The following is a 19,389-nucleotide window of genomic DNA, read 5'->3' as shown; positions in this document are numbered from 1 at the left end:
TATATGAAGCCACTGGGTGAGGTCATTTCTTGCTACATGATTAAGCATCATCAGTATGCTGATGATTTATTTTTATTTATTCAACTTGGACACCAACTTCTCAGCATATTCTCACCAAAATACAGATTCCTCCGCCTCCTTTTCATTCTATGCATTTTGCCTAGTAGGAGCTTTGGTCCCCAATGAAAAGACACAGGATCTGGCAATTCCACCCAACTCCCTTGCAGGACCCGGGTTTGTGATGATTCCAGAGCTTCAAATAAACAGTGAAACGTGTCCTGACTTCATCAGAGGGGGTAAATCCCCATGCAATTGGCAGTCAAGATGCAGTTATGGTGTGGGCAATTGCGGATGAGGCTTGCAGAGGTGCTAGGGAGCCAATACACACTATGGAAGGAGCTTGGTAGAACAGGCATGAGGAGAGTACTGATAAGGGCAATTGGAGTGGTGGATTTTCAGTGAGACTTGTGAAGGCAGCAGGCTGGAGGTGTGTCTTCCCCGCTCCTTGGCACCCATGTTGGCCAAAAAGGGATTAGTGTTGGCTGGGGAGGGACCTGAGATGGCGCCAGTGGCCACTGAATCTGTGGACGCAGCAGGATTTTACATTTTCAAGAAGAGGAGCTCACTTTGTTTCTTCGCTGGTCTAGGGACATTGCCCAGGGACTATCTGAAATCTTTTTTACATATATAATTTTTAATTAAGAGATTTTTACATAAGTAAAAGATAAACATGAAAATATATAAAGGATAAGAAAAAGAACGTGCAAGAAACAATACAGATAGAAAAGGAAAAAAATCTAAAGAAAGACTTCTGATCTTCTTCACAGCAGTTAGAAACAAATTTATTATTTCTCCTTTCTCTTTAAGATTGCATTACATGGTTCCCTTCTTTCCATATTCAATCCTTTTAAATCAGTAAATCTCAAAAATCACCATTTCATTTTTTTCCATTTTCAGCAAAATGTTCATAAAAGATTTCCAGTCTTTTATAAAAGTATTTATTGTTTTATCACTGATCAAACAGGTCAATTTTGCCATTTCTGCAAATTCTGTCATCTTCACCATCCACTCCTCCATTGTGGGTATTTCACTAATTTCTCTATCTTTGTGCGTATAATAGTCTTGTTGCAATTACCATGTACTAAACCAATCTTGCATAAGTCTTTTCTAACTGGCTGTTCATAAGTCCCAACAAAAAATTCTGGTTTCATCTGAACATTAATCTTTAAAATTCTTTGTATCATCGCAGGGACTATCTGAAATCTTCACCACCACGCGCAGGAATGACTGAAACTGAAGGCCAACAAGGTATGCCTGAAACCCTTCTTAAGGAGGGCTTAAGGAGCTGCAAAAATCCGTGCGACCCCGCATAGGATAATCCAACCTTTAAAGGGCGACCGAATGGAGATTCCTAAATTCAGCAGTAGCCACTTTTTCCTCTCCCCCTCTCGCCTCTGAACAACTCTTCTACCTTTGGATTAGAGTTTCTGCCTGCTGGGAGGGTTTTCCTTCTTTCCTTCCTTCTTCCACGCTCCACTCGGTAGGCAGAAGAGGATCGGCTGGTTGCTTTGCTGGGTCAGTAGTTTCGTTCAGCTGCGCCTCTTTATAAAGACAGAGTTTCCATGCCAGAATTCTGTACCGAAAGACGTTTCTCATCCTGTGCTACGTTTCCCAACCTTTACCTTCACACCGATACTTACCTTTTGCCCGAGTCTACCGGATCGAAGCTGCAAAAATCAGGACGACGACCAGATGGCAACAAATAGCTCATCTTTTCTCCAGGACACTTTTCTTGGAGAGATTTCTGATGGTAAGAGGAAGCGCGAGGGTTCCCAACACCCGCTCCGTCGCCCTCTTCGCTCTTTGAGGGTGCTTTCTCCTGCGCGGCGGGGAGAAAAAAGACCGGCGCCTTGCGCATGCGCCGCCCTTCGATTTCTATTTCTGGCCGCGTTGCCATTTTAATACCGGCGGCGGGTGAGTAAGCAGGCGTGTGTCGGAAGTAGTTCTCCAGGTGAGTTGTCTGCCTTGGACAGCGCCCTCCCTGGGGAGGGATCCAAAGAGGAGGAGGAGGAAATAAGGGTAAAGATACCACAAACTCTCGGCTTCGTGGGCGAAAGCTAGGGGTGAGGCGGCGCCTGGTTTTGGTGTGGGGGAAGGCGGTGCTCCGCAACAAGCTCGGGAAGGTGGCCGCTGCCTGTTCTCGTGGCGTCGCGTCCCAGAGTGACGTCTCAATCTGGGAATCCATTGCCGATTGCTCGCCGCCCACTCGATTGAGCGGTGGCGCCGGTGTGTATGAGAAACTGGGATAAAAGAGGCACGCCTTAAATCCCATGGATTTCAGTGGGAACTGAGGTTAGCAACTGTAGTCGCTTTGTGTATCTTTTTCCCGAAATGTTGCTGGTCATGATGGGATCCTTCTTGCCCGCCGTCTCGCACTCTTCGGAATGTCGCTGGACTGTGCAGGAGTTGGTACACCTTGTACACTTACGAACGCACTCCTTAAAAATAGTTTTAGAGAAGTATACTGTAGTTAAAGAAATGCGTCCTCCCGTTCTTCCACAATTAGAGTTAGGACAAGAAAAGCCTAACTTTGCCTGTTCAAGGACAGCTTCCCAGGAATTCTGCCTGAGGTTGCAATAAATAGAACTTGAGACCACGTGATTCAGCTGTCTCAGGCGCACAGGCTGAAAGAAGCTAAATTCTTTTCATCCGCCACTGTAGCTGCAAGAAGCACGGTTGGTGTTTGCAGTTTTTCTTCAGGCTACATTCGACTATGGCACGATACCCAGCCTCCCCACCACCACAGAAGAAATCCATTCCAAAGGCAATGGGAGGGGCGACCCCTATTTCAGCCTGTTTGTCTGGCATGACAGGATATACCACCCCTCCAATTGTGATTGGCCATCTTGGTCTTGATCTCGTACTGTATTTATTGCTGATGATATCTTTATGTATGAACTGTCTACCCTAAAAAGAATCTATTATCACAGTGCTTCCAAGAAAATTCTACTTCTTGTTCAGTATGCTTTTAATATAACTTAATGTGTTTCAAGAGACAGGTAAGGTAGAGAACATCAGAGTACAGGACTCGAACCTGCTCCCTGACCCACCCCAGTTTTAGCTTCTGCACTTGTTTGTATGTCAGCCTGCCCCTTGGTGATGGGAAATAGTATTGGGGAAGTGAATCTTTGAACAAGTATAGAAGCTTCCTTCGTACCAGCAAGTATGCAGTAGGGCTGTCCTTGTCTGCAGATACTATCGCTATCAGATCTGGGCTGTGAAAATCTGGATGATCATTAGATGATAGGAATTAGGGTTTTCTGTGTCTCTTTTATGCCCTCTAGTGGTCATCGGGAGCTTTGCAGGCGAAATCAAATACCTGTAGGGGGCAATGTACAGGGCTTGAGAATGCTTAGGGAGCTCATATTTCGGAGGTAAAGTGGTAAGAGGAAAAGATTTCCATGCTGTGGAAGAATAAAAGACTGCTGAACCTAGGGAGAGGGATTTGTGTTCATTGTAAGCATTGGTGTATCTGCAAACTCTTCGCCGTGGAAATAAAAGGCTTCATGCATAGCATACATTGTGGTTTCCGTTGGCTTTGTCACATTTGCCTAATTAAATGCATGTAAACATCTAAACAGGAGTATAAAGCCTTTGTTTTCTGCAGCTGTTAGAATTTAGGGTTTCAGGGCAGAACCAACCCACTGAAATTGTAAATCTAACCTTTGTTGCTGTTTTAAAACACTTCAAGGAGCTTATATTCAGCCATGGCAATGTACCCTCTTGCCAAAGAGGTCTATCCCAGATATGAAAAAGAGCAGGACAAGGCTTTCTGAGAACCATGAAAGGGCTAAACATCTGGTCTTGGTGTTTTAAGAGCTTTTCTAGCATCTGTAATAAAAGCATTTTTATCAGCACTTTGTCCTTGAATCTCTGACAGCAAGCATTCCAGTTTGAGTATTGATTAGGCTGAAGCCTGTCACTGGTAGCCATTCTGGGTAATTGGACTGCTTCTTGCTGAGAAAACAGGAATCTGTAAGAGGAATATTAAGGCAGTCCAGTTCCAGGGAGTGAGCTCATTAAGCAAGTATAGAGAGAAAACTATCAGGAGTTAGCTAGGAGAGTTTGAGGGCTGCCCCTATCAGTTTTTCCCTCTAAGTCATACTTGACTAATATGAGAGCCCAAGAAAGGAACAGCAACAAGAAGAAATAAAAGCCTTTCTATTCATGATGCTCAAGAAAAGAAAAAGTGTCAATGAATAAACAGGTGTCTACAGTTGTGGACATGTTTATCTTCAATACATGTGACATAGTCACATGTCCTGCCCAAAACATCTGGTCTACATTTTCAGGAAAGGCAAGCCAGTAGCAGTTCTTGAAAAAAAAATATCAAAAGTTTGAAGCAAAGAGTAGCTATCAGTTGATGAAACAGGAAGACAATTTAAAATGTGAAAGAAAGGTAGTTCTGCAACAGAAATGGAGATTAGAAGCAACCTGCCAGATAAACAGAGGAGCAAGCTCAGAGGTTGAGAATAACAACAAGAAACTAGATATAGAGACATCTAGCCCTGCTTTTCCCATGAGCCCCAACTGAGGCAGCTCTTGAAGTTCGGAAGTTGTGGCACCAAGCTGGCTGGCCAGGAACACCAAGGTTGTTGATCCTGTCACCAAAAAAAGAAGTGGAGCTGGGGGGCGGGGGGGGGAACCAGCAGTATATCTTATCCTCCCCCAATCTTCTTTCCAGCTAGCCCCATTCCTGCCCTGTTGCTTCTTTTTTTTTTTTTCCTCTGAAAGAAACCAGGCAAAAATCTATCAGCTGAAAGCCAAGGAAGGGTGTGTGGGCAAGAGTGTGGAAAAGTAAACTGAACTCTTCCTCTCAGTGAGCAAGTTCCAGGAGAAGGTGGGCAGAGCATGGGACCATCTCTAGTGAGAAGAGGGGTAGATGGGCTATGAGGTAGTGGATGGAAGTTGAATGGGGCAGTGGCTGCAGAATTGATATTGTTAAGTACAGCCAGGGAAGTGTTTTGAATGGGTAGAGTGTGTGGAGATCGATGGAGAGGATATTGGATGGGTTAGTAGCAGAGAACCCTCTTAGGCATATTGGAATGAGTGGGGGAAAGGGGAGACAAAGGAAGGTTTAAAAGGTAGGATGGTGATTGGTAGAGGGAGATAAGGACTGCTCTTGTGGAAGAAGTATTGGTTACTTGAGGCCAATCCCCATATCTGGTCCCGTGTCCTCTGCCCCAGAGATTAGGTTACCAGATTCTCAGAGCCACTGGCCTTCACCTACAGCTGAAGACCAGGTCTGTCTGTAATAAAACTTGTCTTATTCACAATCTCATTGTGGATGAAAGGATGGATCTGACTTGGTGTGATGGAAAGTAAACTTGATTTTGGAAATGGGGAAGGGATGAATGCACCATTAAGGGAGGAGGAAGTTCAGAAAGGATTACTGAATCCTGGAAAGAAGAAAGCACAAGAAACTCAAAATAAGCCCATATTGATTTTGTTTGGTATATAAGATGTACTGTAGCCTATAAGATCTTGTTTTTGTCTCGGGACAGTTGTGATGTGATCTAAGGCTTGGGACATTAAAATCTCATCCTTGTCATGGTCAGATTCTCCCTGATCACTGTGGAGTTGTCTGGGGCTGCAAACCTCTGCAGGGAGGATGAACCCATTTGATCAGTCTGCCCCAATGGAGCCACTCACCTTGCAAAGAATGTTTGGGGAGATTCCTGAGTTGATGGTGGACAGTTCTGTCAAGGCTTTAGCTGCCTACTGGAACAGGGATTGCCTTTAGTCAAAGTTTCTTCTGAATACCTCTCCTGGTTCACCAACATGAGGTTTTCCAAAGAGCTTTGGAATGAAGTGAACTAAGAGATGCTAGCATACCGCTGGCATAAAATGAGGAGTGAGAGTCCATATTTGGGCCTACACTGTGGCAATAAGCAGTGAAATATCAACATTTCTCAGCTCTTATTACATCCACAGATATGTGAAATGCTGTAGGGTGCAATACTCACCCACTCCTATTCAACATCTACATGAAACCGCTGAGTGAGATGATCTGTCAGCATAGGGCCAGGTTTCATCAGTACGTTGGTGATACCCAATGTTATATCTCAACTTCTGGCTAAATAAGTGAAGCTGTTGAAGTGCTGTCCAGATGCCTGGAGGCTTCTGGATGGGTAGGAACAGGTTGAGACTCAACCCCAGAAAGATGGAGTGCTTTGGGTTTGAAGGCTTACCAATTCCAGTGAGATTTAACTGTTAGCTCTGAATAAGCTGCACTTTCCCTCATAGAGCTGGCTCACAATCTGGAGGTCCTCTTGGATTCACAGCTCCTGCTTAAGGAACAAGAGGCAGCTGTGGTCAAGAAGGCTTTTGCACAGCTCCATCTTGTGCACCAGTTGTGACCTTTCCCGGAATGGGAGGCATTACTCACTATCATGCCTTAATCACCTCTCAGTTGGACTACTACAACACACTCTACATGGGGCTGCCCTTGAAGAGCAATTGGAAGCTACAGCTATTCCAGAATGCAGCAGCGTGAGGTGTGCCTCAAGGCTTCTACTTGGAGATTTGCACTGTTTGCCGGTTGGCTTCTGAGTGCAATTTGAGGTGCTTGATTTATACCTTTAAAGCCCTTCATGGTTCAGGTTCTGGGTATCTGCAAGCCCACTTTCTCCTCGTATGTAATGGGCAGAAGAAATAATATTGAGGAACAGGAGGAAGAGCCGCAATCTCCAAGAAATCTGAGTCCAGGACAGAATTATAACCTGAGAAAGTGTCTCAGACAAGACCCTCCCTAGTTCTAAAAGCTTCTTTTTTCTTCTGGAAAAGAAAAGAATGCTAGCTGTTCTGTGAGGAAGACAAAATGCTAACAAGTAACAGTAACAAAGTAAAGAAAGGTAACAGAAAATGCAGTCACCTCCTATTTTGGTCTGTCTTCTCCAACTAAAAAGTGTGTTTTCCCCCAGGAAAGGTTGAGGTCAGGATGGAAGGCTGAAAGTGATAGATACATGGTCAGGAAATTCCTCCTTATTTGGAATGCATCTCTGTGGCTGGATGATTCGTATTCAATGATGCTGAAGGATCAAGCAGATCCTCTTACCAAATCCTTTTCTTTGAGAAATCTTAGAGTATTGATAATGTGCCAGAGAACTGGGAAGAGGCCAGATGCTGTCCCTGTTTTGAAAAAAAGCAGGGAGGGGAGGAAGTTCCAGCAAACTGCAGACCACCCAGTCTGTCATTGGTACCTGGGAAGATTCTAAAGAGTTCAGGTTGTTAGTGCCTTGAAATAATGCAGTAGTGATCAGAAATTAGTATGCATTTGTCAAGAACAAATCTTGCAGGACTAAATTTAATTCATTTTCTAATTGGTAACTCTCCAAATAGATTATGAGAATGGTGTGGTCATAATATTTCAGGATTTGATTTCAGGAAAACATGTGACAAAATATCCCATGACATGCTGATTAGCAAGCGGGGCTGGATGGCAGGACAATATACATGTAGATGAATCTGAGATGTACTTAAAAAGTACTCATCAATGATCAGAATGGAGAGAGATGTGTCAGGGATGCACTGGTATAGGATGAGGGGGTGTTTGTTTCGGTAATAATACTTATTCTAAGAAAAAGATCTTTCTTAAGAAGACAGTAGGCATGGTAGTTAATTGCAAACTGAATGTGAACCAGCAGTATGATATGGTTGCAAAGAATACAAATTGGCAGAAGTATAATTTTCAAATCGAAGGAAGTCATCATTCCACTCTGTTCTGCTTTGGTCAGCTCCCACCTTGTCCAGTTTTGAGCACCACCATTTAAGAAGGATTCAGAGATAATGGAACAGGTTCAGAGAAGGGCAACTGGAGATAATCAAGGGACTAGAAGCTAAGCTTTATGAAGAGAGATGGAAGAAGCTTGATATGTTTAGTTTTGAGAAGAGATGACTGATGGTGGATATGATAGGATTCTTTGAATAACCTGAATGGATTAGAAGAAGAACAGGATTCCAACTGATGTTAGAAAAAGATTCCTAATGGTAAAAGCAGTTCAGCAGCAGAACCAGTTGTCGCTAGAGATAGTGGGCTTCTCTTCATTTAGTATTTTAAAGCAGAGTCTAGATGTCTCTCTGGGATATTTTAATTTGGATTCCTGGAGTGAGCAGGGGCTTGATTGGTTGGCTTAACAGTCTCCTTCCTACGCTATGATTCTGTGATTGTTATGAATTTTGCAATTCTGCTACCAATTTTGCAATTCTGTTTGTTGGCGCATTTCTTTTGTATTCCTTCTCATGGCTATAGGAACCTGTTGCCCGCTATGAGCTGTAGGAAGATGCAGTACTCCTCTCTGGCTCCTTTGAGGATGGAGGGCTACATTATGTCTATGACAGTTGTAATTGGTGCTCATTCTTTTCTTTTGCCATCTTGCAGCGGAGTCATGGGGAACACCACAAGTGAAAGGATGTCAGGAGAACGCCACAGTTCCAAGATTCACCGCTCAGAGGGACCCATCCACCACACCAAAGATCATTCACACAAGATCATGGTTGGCAGCACTGATGACCCCAACATCTTCAGCACCCATGAATCTAAGGTACAGCATTTGGCTGATGCTTTTTAGGATTTTCTAACAACATTATCACTTGTTCTGATATGCATAGTTGTGGTTGTGATTATAATAGTGATTTATGATGTATAATTGGGCACCTCATGGCCCATATGCAACATTCAGCTGCTATTTGTTCGGACTACAGTATGTGCTTCCAACCTGCTGCCTGGTAATTCTCCAGATTTCTCTCCTTCATAATGCTTAAAGTAACTGGGAAATGTGTTCACTCATCACTTGATTATGTACCACCTTAATCTAGGAAATGGGATTTGGATTTTTGTGTACAGGATGACTAGGACAAGATATAATTCTTGCCTTCTTTCTGCAGCTTCCTGGAGAAAAAGAGTTTGTATCATGGCACCATGACTTGGATGAGTTAGTTAAACCAGCCCAGCAGGCTCGTCCCACAGTCATCCGCTGGACAGATGGAGGCAAAGAAGTTTTCATCTCAGGATCTTTCAACAATTGGAGCACTAAGATTCCTCTCATTAAAAGGTGAAACAGGGTGAAGTGATTTTTTTTTTTAACTTTACTGAAACAGTATCTATAGTGGCAGGGGGGTGCATTGTTTGACTTTTATTCTACACAGGGCAAGAAGCATTGGCTAAAAACTTTAAGCCCAAACTAAGGCATGAGGCCAGGCCATGTAATTGGGGAGGGACTGCCTCTCCCTGATTATATCAACCCATCCCATTAGATCTGGCAGGGAAGATATGCTACAGGTTCCATCAGCCAGGGACTTGCATTTGGTGGGTCCCAGGAGGCGGGCCTTTTCTGCCGTGGCTCCGTCCTTGTGGAACATTTCCCCCCTGAAGTGAGGCTCGCCCCTTCCCTGCTGTCATTTAGGAAGTCCCTCAAGACCTGGTTGTGTCATCAGGTCTGAGGGTCTTTGGGAACCGGAGACATTCTTAGAAGGCTCCACTATGATTGATATTCTGCTCTCTCCATGGGGTTTGTATATTTCAAACTTTTTGATAATATTTTCATTTAAAAATTAATTTTTACCTTTTTATAATGAATGTTTTTTATCTATTTGCTGTTTTACTTAAATGTTGTACACCGCCCAGAGTCACTTTATGTGAGATGGGTGGCTATATAAATGTGACAAACAAACAAACAGAACATCTCTCTGAACATTGAAATACAAAGTGTGAATGTTTCAACATCCAACACGGTACTTTTTAACTTACTTCACTTGTGCCATTCTTAATGGATTCAATTTGAAGTTGGCACAGTGAAGCATCCAATCAAGGAAAACACGGACACCAAGTTTAAAATTATTCGCTACAGTAGTGTCATTTTTTTAAGCAATAAAATTTGAAAATTACACATCTTTCTTATGTGACTCCTTTTTTTTTTTAAACGGAACCTGTTTTATGAAAAAAGCTAATATAAAACATGCCTTATAAATGGAGAAACTGGGAATAGATGACCAGGAGAACATCTTCTTTGGCTTAGTATTGCTTTTGAGGCTCCAAATCTTGTATTGCCATGTGTGCTGCAAGAGGGTACCAGGCTATTGCCCAGAAGAATCCCATTTCTGAAATGTTGGCAGAATATGAGTCTAGTTGATAAGAACAAGTCTGAAGCATAAAGGTTTAGCAATTAAGGATGGATGCTGGTCTTCTGAAAATTTGCTCTGTTCTCCTGCTCCTGAATCTATCCAAATCTCCTGCTTGATATTGGGAGGGAGGGAGGGAGGTACAAGGGCGGGAAGTGCTTAGGAGTGAGGCAGAAGGTTCTGTAACAGATATGTGAGTCCTCTCATTTGGATTAGGTCTGTCTGGACACGCTTCCTTCTGGGTACAAAATGTACAGATGAGCTCAGAGGGTTAAGATGAGCTCCTTACCTCCTGATTGCCAGCAGCTGCCCATTTGGGAGGCTTCCAGGCCAATGCAGACGGGCCCTTAGATCACCCCCAGGTGAGGGGCACTCGGTAACTCTCATCTGCACCCCCCAAATCCTCACCCAGAGTGGCCCAGACCCACCTTGACCTGCTCACGGTGAGTCTTTCCAAAGGGATTATTAGGTTACTATCTCTCTAACAATGTACAGTATTTCTTGGGCAGACCTGTTTAAAACAGCTTCATAGGACTGGAAGGGACCTTAGAGGTCATCTAGTCCAACCGCCTGCCCAGTGCAGGAATCCTCGTACCCTGCCGGACAAATGGCTGCCCAGTCTTTTCTTGAGAGCACCCACAACTTCAGGAGGCTGGCTGCTCACTGCATAATAGCTCTCACAGTCCAGAAAGGTGAATACTTCCATTTTAACAAGTTCAATAGGTCTCCTTCTTTCGGTTCATTCATGGGAACTTTCATGAAGCAACTTTGTAGATTCCTTTTGAAACAGTTGCAGCTGCTTAAACAGATCTTCATCTTTTCCTTTGGCTGAGTATGTCTTGCTGTTTTTATCCAAGCCAGAGAAAAGAGTCAAGACAGGCCACGTTCTTTATGCTCTGTGTTTCTCACTGTGGATCGCTCCCTCTTCTTTCAGCCACAACGACTTTGTTGCTATTCTGGATCTTCCTGAAGGTGAACACCAGTACAAATTCTTTGTGGATGGCCAGTGGGTTCATGATCCCTCTGAGGTAATTCCATTTTCTTCTACCTGTCTTCACCCTGGTGGCTGAGAAGCCCTGTGAGGTACAGGTGTGGATGAGGTGAGAAAAGTTGGTTTCTTGCTGCTGTGTCTGCGTATTTGAATAAGCCAGCATCCCAGGCCACAAATGGTCATCCGTGGTAAGGGTATTCTTGTGAATATGGGTAACTATGAAGGGAACGTGGGAACCTGCGAGCCTAGACGTAGCCAAAGCATCACTTCCTTTGCAATCATCGTTATTTCCAGTCACTTTTCTAGCTTTCCTGCAGACCTTCTTTGCTTCTTTGGTATCTTGTTCCTTAGGATAAAAATCTGTAACAGTTAATTATATGGTGCTTCCATAGCGTGTATGTTTTTCATAGTAATTCTGATAATTTTGACTAACTTCTTTGTGAAGTTAGGCAGGTTTCCACTGGAAATTCTAGTGGTTTTTGATACGGAGAGAGCGAGAATGTTCTGGATTCAGTAATTTGACCCTTGTGGTATTTGTTATACCAGATACTGTTTTTCACTGACTGAATATAAGTATGGTACGGGTTTAGGATCTGTAATTACTGGGAATGTAAAAGGAAATTGCTCTCAATAGATCTGTGGTAAACCAATTTAAAATGAGATTCCAGATGCTTTCAGTGAGATACTGGGAGGTGACATTTTATTTTTACAGTTTTAAAATGTTTGGCTTAGCTATGTTATCTCAGTAGTGTTTGCAATGGGTTGGTCAGCCCCCCACTTCTGCTCCTTCCCCCAAGACTGCATGACTGAAATCCAGCAGTAAAAGGACCCACTTTGGTGTGTAATCTATAGCAATAAGAAAAGTGGGAAGGGATCCAGGAGATGGTCACTCTCATTCCCACACTTATTCCCATGCTTGAATTATGAAAAAAGACCAAGGTTCAGTGGCAAAATGGTTGAATTTCACTGTCATTGTTTTCAGACCAAACCCACAAAAACGGGTAGGAGTAGGACGCCTCTGGAAAGCAAACTGGTCCCATTCCCACCTTTAATCCTGAAAATTGAGCAAAACAGAGGCCAAACCTGTTCAGCTTCACCCCTTCTAGTGATAGGTGTTTGAGTTGTGGTTCGCACTGGAATATAAATGGACCCCCCCCCCATTTACAAAAACTTCCTAATAGTATACAGCCATCATCTCCCAGTTAATCATATTGGAAGAAGGGAGCTGAAGATGAGAAACAAAGTTCCCATAGTGAGTTCACAGCTGAGGCAAAGTTTGAACTGAACCACAATTGGAGCTCCTGTCCTCTTCCTACATCTGGTCTGAAATGTAAAGATATGGCACTATGGAGTTGGGTCTAGAATGTGAACAGGATCAGGATAGTTTTTATACAGCCCTCCTTGCTTTGTGAGCAAAATCTCTGTGTGTCGAAGGTGACTTAGCATTCGAGGTTAACTCTTAATTCTGTCTTCTTTTTTTTTAGCCAGTGGTGACCAGTCAGATGGGAACAATAAACAATCTGATTCATGTCAAAAAGTCGGACTTTGAAGTATTTGATGCTTTAAAAGTTGACTCCCTTGAAAGTTCAGAGACCTCCTATCGAGGTGATTTGTCTTGCGCTCCTAGCATGAACATCCAAAATGATGAGCTGGTTCCTTTTCTCACACTATTTTAATTTTCAATAGAACTTTCTGGCTCCCCTCCTGGAATTTATGGCCAGGAAATGTATGTATATCGGCCTGAAGAGCGATTCAAATCTCCACCAATTCTTCCTCCCCATCTCCTTCAAGTCATCCTTAACAAGGATACTAATATTTCGGTGAGTACCAGTTCCTAAATGCAAAAGCTTTATAGTAACTGATTGGATCCCAGAAGGCCTCCATTGTGGGGAGATATCATCTCTTATAGCATCAGCCTGGTCAGGGTTGGTGTGCTCTGGGTTCCTTTGATTAAACACTGCCATCTATTGAGACCCTGGAAATGCACCTTCTCTGTCACAGTGCCTGCCCTCTGGATAAGGGTGCCCCCCAAAATCTGAATGGCCCTCACCCTACTGGTGTTTCAAAGGGCCAGAAGACATGGCTTTTCTCCCAGACCTATATCAAGGGTGAGTCAGGCCCCCTTGGATTCTCTTTTTTCCATTCAAGTCTGGTTCTGTCATCTTGCTATCTTTTATTTCCTATTTTTGTTTTTCATTGTAATTTAAAAAAAAAATTTTTTTTTTTACTTGTGAGCAGCCCAGAGTCATCGAGAGTCAGGAGCCATACACATTTAATTATAATAATAAAAATATAATAATCTTGCTCCAAACTTCATGATTGCAAAATTCTCACAGAACCAGAATCTTGGAGCAAGACAGCCTATGCCTACCTTTGGTGATACAGTATGTGTGTAAGACAATCTTTCATATATGTCCAGATTGAGGTGATGTTCTGACAGGTAATCAATGAACAAGAAATAGCTGCATGATGAGAGTCCTATGTGTTTCTTTCAGTGTGACCCAGCCCTCTTGCCAGAGCCAAACCACGTAATGCTAAACCACCTCTATGCACTCTCCATTAAGGTAAATATTGTCCATCTTGCCTGTTCTTATTGTGCTCTAACACATCTTGCTGTACTTGTACGCTCTTATTGTTCTTATTGTGCTCTAACACATCTTGTTGTACTTGTACTCTCTCTCTACTGTAAGAATGGGAGGGAGTGACTTCTTGTCCAATCCAGCATTTCAGATTTCCAAGCAGGATGGAAATGCTTGTAGAGAAACCAAAATGCAAAACTCCAGTAATGCCTGAGGCTTTTAGCTTCTCCCCATCTTGTGGGCTGTTCTGCATTGGTGCCACGGTTTCGCATGACTGTGTCCTCTCAGATGTCACAGAAAGAGCCATCCTGTATATATTTTGATTCTCCACTGTCTTTATTTCAGAACATTTGGGAGGGAGGTAGAGAATGAAATCATACATGTGAAAAATCTCCTAGATAATAAAATTGTATGCATGAATCTGTTTCATCTATAACTGCTGTTCAGTACAGTTCTTCTTCAGCTCTTCTCTTGTGTCTTCTCCCATAGGATGGTGTCATGGTACTCAGTGCCACACATCGCTACAAGAAGAAGTATGTTACCACTCTTCTTTACAAGCCTATTTGATCCCTGCATCTCTCTGTAGGGGCACAAAGACTTGCTTTCTCCGCATATCCCAGAATACCAGTGGGCATGAGGGTGGGTAGTTGATTTCCAGATTCTTTTATCAGAGGCAAAGGTTTGGATGACCCAGCCCCTGTCCTGATTTTTCTGGACAATGAAATCTTCTTTCCCAAACAGCTATTTGGGACATACAACTTGCATCTCATAGTGGCACAAAGCTAGTAAAATCAAGTTTTGGGTGGGTTATTGTTATCTGTTATATATTGCAAACTGTACACGTGGGGTTGGCTTCTTCCTGGGGAACATTAAGAAATAAGGAGTCTTGCCTTGCAATCTTCCCCCTCCACATTCAAAAGGAAAGAAAGTTCTTTGCCACCTTCTTTTCAAATCATATGGCCATTGTGTATACGTCAGGGTGGCTGTATGGAGCCTCCAGATTTAGAGACTGCATATCTTTAAACGTTAACTACTGTGGATAGCCCATCCTCAAGTACTGAAAACCTCTTCTAGTAGGAAGTGAGGTGCTAGATTAGGCACATTTCTGCCCTAGCATAGTAGGACTGCTCTTACGTTCTCAATATCTACTGCTGCAAAGGCCTTCACATGTTTGCCCAGTTTTGTGGGTGTGATAAGGCCCAGTCCTGGATTGCCTGTATAGCTGGACCACTATGTAGCTTGTAGCTTCTGCACCATTCAGAAGCAGTTTCTCCACTGTTGGGTACACCAATGAAAGGCACTACAGTTGTGCTAGCTCCTGGGTTAAATAGGTTTATTCCATCTGCTGACTAATTGAGCCAAAAGACTCGATTGTGCAGAAGAAGTGATATGGCTAGTTATTGAAGATATTGGTTTTGGGCACATGGAACAAGCACGCTAAGGGTGTTTCCACATGGTTGCCATTTTATGGGAGAGAGGAGTTTTGGACTTCCCAGTGCTCAGAAGCAGCACAAAAACCTTCATTTTCAATGCTGCTGACCCGCAACACTGAGTCAAGAAGCAATGGTCAGAGCTGTCTTAGGTTCTGGAGAAAGAAAAAGCCCCTCACCCCTCCACTCCACACAATAAACAACTGTAGAGCTGGAAAGAGACCAGTTTAGTTCTCAAAACCAATTAATGTCTTATGATCGTGCCGGTCTTGACTGGTTCTGAACTGGTGCAGGGCCTTGTGTTGAAGTTCTTTGAGCCAAATCAGAAATCCATTTCAAAATGTAACTGCATCTTAAGATGGAAGTTCTGTTTCTATTCATCACAGTTGGTAGCTTTTTGCTAGCTCTAATCCTGAAGGATGTATTGGCTTGCATGATTTAAGAACTGCTGTGTTTACCTAGATTTCCCATGTATTGCTACTTCTAACTATTAACTGAGTATCTGAACTGCTATGGAATTTAATTAGTTCTGTCTCACCATTGCAGAATAAGTGGACAGAACTTTTGGACTTTTTTGAGGGAGACGGGTTGAAATGAGAAAATGGTTATCTTAAGCCTTGCAAGGCTTAAGGAGCTTGTTAATAATCTTACTATACTGATCTCTTTCCTTTGATTCATAACTGTGGAAAAAAGCCCTAAGATTTATCTGAAATACCAAAGGAGCAGGTGACTTAAACTTAGGGCATGAGGCTCTGACTCTATTAGAGCCCCCATATTATGATTTGACAAGATAGCTGAAAGGGCCAGACCAGGATGAACTGCTCAGATGAGCTAACATGTGACCAATGCTAGTTGCAGCCACAGAAGAGGTAGATTTAAGGAGACAGAGCCTGCGCACAGCTTTGGGGAGTAGGAAGAATTAAAAGGGCCTGACTCAGAATAAGTGTGGGTCTTGCATGTCGATTGCTATGATAGAGCAGTTAGTAAGAGTTGCTTGTGGCTTTGGGGCTACTGTAGAACATGGGTACACTTTGGCCTCCGGTTTTGTACCTGGAATCAAGAGCACCGATTTAGCCTAGAACTGCTACTGGAATGAAGTTGATTTGAGGGATGACACTGGACCGTATTCCTTCCACTGCACGCTATCTAATGGACTTGGTTTGTCTTGCCAGACCTAACCTGCGTCTTAATGCAAGAAGTGTAATTTGTTCAGAAATTTCTTTGAATCAGAAAGGGCTGGATAAGCTGAGTCTTCTCTTTCTTGGTATCCTTCTCTTGTTCAGATATGAAACATGGCATGACCTGCTTGCAGTAATAAAGATATGAAATGAGAACAAGCTTAATTCTGAGTTCCTGATATTGGACTTTGAGTTTAGTTTGGAGCTCTTCCTTGGGGTGACCAGCAGAAAGTACTTTATTGCCAATGGCTGTAATGACTGGAGTTCTTTGAGAGCAGCACAGAACAACTTGGCAAGGAAGATAAGTAGTCTCTTATCTGGTACTGGGAGTAAATAAGATCAAAGGCTTTCTGTTATGTATTAATGCCTTGACTTCAAAAACATTTTAGGACAGCTTTTTAAAAAAGTGCCGCAGAACAAAATTATAACAGTTATTCAGTACCAGCAGCAATTAACAGCTGGGATTTTCAAAAAGAGAAACACTCAGACACCAGGTGGCTAAAATGCCAAAAAAAAAAAAAAAACCCAGACCAACCCAACAACTAAACACAGCTGGCAAGAATCTTTCTTGGGCAAATATGTCATAAGTGGGAGTGGTGCAGAAAAGTAGATCCCATTTTTACTAGCTCATGGGATGGGTACACCTTTCAAAACACGTAGGCCTGTGATCAAAAAAGCAATCCAGTCATGAAGTGATCTGAAGATAAGCATGGCAAAACTGTTCCAGCACTGATGCCTAATGCCCCCAAACTCATTTCTTCTTTGTCAAGTACATTGTAGTAGTCCATCCTGGGAGTTGCTGGTCAGCATGATTACAGCATGAGCCATAGCTGCTAAACTTTCTGTTCTGTGCCAAAAGGTCATTTGTGCTTGTCTGGACAAAGCAGGTAGGGGAAACAGTCCTAAACTATGAATTTGCTTCTTGAAGCCTCATCCTGAACACCATTAAAATAATCCAATCAACCATTTGCCCACTACAGGTAATCTTGTTTTACTATCACCACTGCCTCTCCCAGATCAATGGAAAATTTAAGATAAAACCCTACTTTAGGTCATGTCTCAGGTTTATTGTTGAGCAAACATATGGGATCAAGTCCATAACATATATATGAGGAGTGAATTGTAGTTCTGCAGACTTTCTCCTCTTATTGTTCATCCAAATAAAGCTACTGTCAAAAAATGTCCCCGGTTCTTAATTTAAACAGCTTAGAAGAAGGACACTATGCTTGATGGTTTTAAAAGCTCTTCCCACAGGGTTTCCCCCTCTTAGAATAGGTTATCTTTCAAGGCCTCCAAGCCAATTCAGGCCTAAAACTCACCTGAAATGGCTCTTGAAATGGCACTTGATTCTGAAGAGAATGGAAGTGGTTTGCAATCATATGAAACGGTGTGATTTTCTGAAGCCAGCAAAGGCTTATTTAGGAGGCAGTGCAGGCCTCTTTATATTGAGAATAAGAAAAATGGATGCCAATTTCCAACATCTGCAAACTCCAGCTTGCTTTTCTTTTTTTTTTAACTAGTGGGAATTCAGATAATCAGAGAAAAAAGATGACTCAGGGGCTAAATGCACCTTATTGTCAGACCAACAAGATTACACTTGCCAAGAATATATCAAGGTCCTAATCCTTTGAAGCAACAGTACAAAGCAACAGTCTTAATAATAATAACAATCATAATAATAATACATGATGTATCCATTCCCTAACCTAACAGCATAAAAAGACTTCTGCACCGTACGCCAAAGAATCAAATGGTAAGACTAGGGCACCTTTGGAGGCCACTCTCTGAGGGTGCTATTCTTAGAGCACCCTTCTCTCTGACAGCAGCATGTGCCACTGTGGTCTAGTCTGTGTATTTGTACACTCCATATACATAGCGTTAGTCTTATTATCATATTGCACTGATGTCGGGAGCATTTCCAAATAAATTTCCTGCTGGAGTCCAGCAGCAGAGCATATGAGGAGATGGTTGAAAAACCTGTGTGCCATGCCACTGACTACATAGGAGTTTTACGCTATGCTAGCCAGAGCTGGTAGCCAAGATGGTGGTGAGGTTCTGGGATGAATTCTGGAATCCATGTCCTCCTGGCCAAAGGTGATTTGGCAGTTTAAGCAGCCTCATTCTCTTGCTTAGCTTAGATGAATTAGGAGTTAAAGTTGGATCTATTTTCTTCATCTTTTGTTTCTGGCCATGTGGATGGATTCATTTCTTCAATAGCCAATGGAAGAAATGGATTTAGGCTGCTGGGACATCCCCTGGAATTAAATGATGTAAAGAAGAGATGCTAACATTTCTACTAGGCTTTGTCCTCTAATACCCCTCCTCCCACCCTGAAGTATTCACAGCATCAGCTTTAACACATGCTAATACCCTTGGTTACAATTTAATGCTCTGACAACAGAAATGTAGAGCAAAAGTGGGCCATATGAACAGAACAGCAGGATGCCCTCTCTTGCCATCAGAATTGGAGCATTTGTATAATAGGGTCAACTGCTGAAGACATTCACCCTGATGTCAGTATTAGCATATTAAGCAAAGGCTCAGCTTTAGGGCTGTAAGGCTCCATATTATCTTGTTAGATAAAAAGCAAAAGACTATGTAAAAAGACTTTTGAGGGCCAGGTGATGAAAACTAGGAGAGAATTTGCTCCGCAACCTGGAGGCTCCCTTTTCCTGGACCAGGAGACTGACAGCTTTGCATGTCCTCTCCTCCCTCAACCCTGGAATGCCAGCATCATATGAAGGAGAGCTGACATTGAACATACCTCCAGGTTAATCCTTGCTTTCTTCAGCACATGGTATGCCCCAGTCACTGTAGTAAAGAAAACGTCAACCATAACTTGAATCAGTTTGTTCCTCTCTGCTATCCCCAATTCTTCTCTCTGTCTTTATTGCCCACTTAGCAAGTCCATTGTGAGATGTTCCTTTCTGATGTATAGACTTAGCTGGTGAAGAAGAATCATATCCTCTCTGAAGAGCTTAGCCATTGTCATTGTGGAAGGAGGACTTCATAAGGATTCTTTAGCCTCTTCA

General features: G+C 42.8%; 1 protein-coding gene and 1 long non-coding RNA gene across 4 annotated transcripts; one reads left to right on the top strand and one right to left on the bottom strand.

Moving 5' to 3' along the window:
- Positions 1-1,668: 1,668 nt before the first annotated feature.
- Positions 1,669-17,760, top strand: PRKAB2 (protein kinase AMP-activated non-catalytic subunit beta 2). Of its 3 annotated transcripts, none has more exons than XM_088153291.1 (8): positions 1,669-1,810; positions 8,441-8,603; positions 8,947-9,113; positions 11,114-11,207; positions 12,655-12,775; positions 12,857-12,990; positions 13,666-13,734; positions 14,239-17,760. In XM_088153291.1, the coding sequence occupies exons 2-8, from the start codon at positions 8,448-8,450 to the stop codon at positions 14,314-14,316; spliced, it is 819 nt and encodes a 272-aa protein (XP_088009417.1). In that variant the 5' UTR covers positions 1,669-1,810; positions 8,441-8,447; the 3' UTR covers positions 14,317-17,760. The 3 variants fall into 3 exon arrangements, with proteins under 3 accessions (XP_088009417.1, XP_088009415.1, XP_088009416.1); XM_088153289.1 differs by lacking the exon at positions 1,669-1,810 and adding an exon at positions 1,885-2,011; XM_088153290.1 differs by lacking the exon at positions 1,669-1,810 and adding an exon at positions 2,195-2,352.
- A 273-nt stretch (positions 17,761-18,033) lies between these two features.
- LOC148214115 (uncharacterized) lies at positions 18,034-19,179 on the bottom strand. The gene is made up of 2 exons (XR_015798344.1): positions 19,122-19,179; positions 18,034-18,612 (listed from the first exon to the last, which is right to left on the bottom strand). It is a non-coding gene; the product is annotated as an uncharacterized LOC148214115 (long non-coding RNA).
- Positions 19,180-19,389: the final 210 nt, after the last annotated feature.

Source organism: Python bivittatus, unplaced genomic scaffold (genome assembly GCF_059951505.1).
Source record: "Python bivittatus isolate LINGU-HERP-01145 unplaced genomic scaffold, Pbiv_v1 ctg000700_np1212, whole genome shotgun sequence".
In the NCBI taxonomy this organism is placed as follows: Eukaryota; Metazoa; Chordata; class Lepidosauria; order Squamata; family Pythonidae; genus Python; species Python bivittatus.
This window is presented reverse-complemented; position numbering and strand designations above follow the sequence as displayed.

What these genes read in the sequence shown, in the direction of transcription:
- PRKAB2 (XM_088153291.1), top strand. Translation starts at nt 8,448, where the DNA reads ATGGGGAACACCACAAGTGAAAGGATGTCAGGAGAACGCCACAGTTCC. An exon ending in AAGATTCCTCTCATTAAAAG is followed by an intron (nt 9,114 to 11,113) that starts GTGAAACAGGGT and finishes CTCTTCTTTCAG; the next exon opens with CCACAACGACTTTGTTGCTA. An exon ending in TTCAGAGACCTCCTATCGAG is followed by an intron (nt 12,776 to 12,856) that starts GTGATTTGTCTT and finishes AATTTTCAATAG; the next exon opens with AACTTTCTGGCTCCCCTCCT.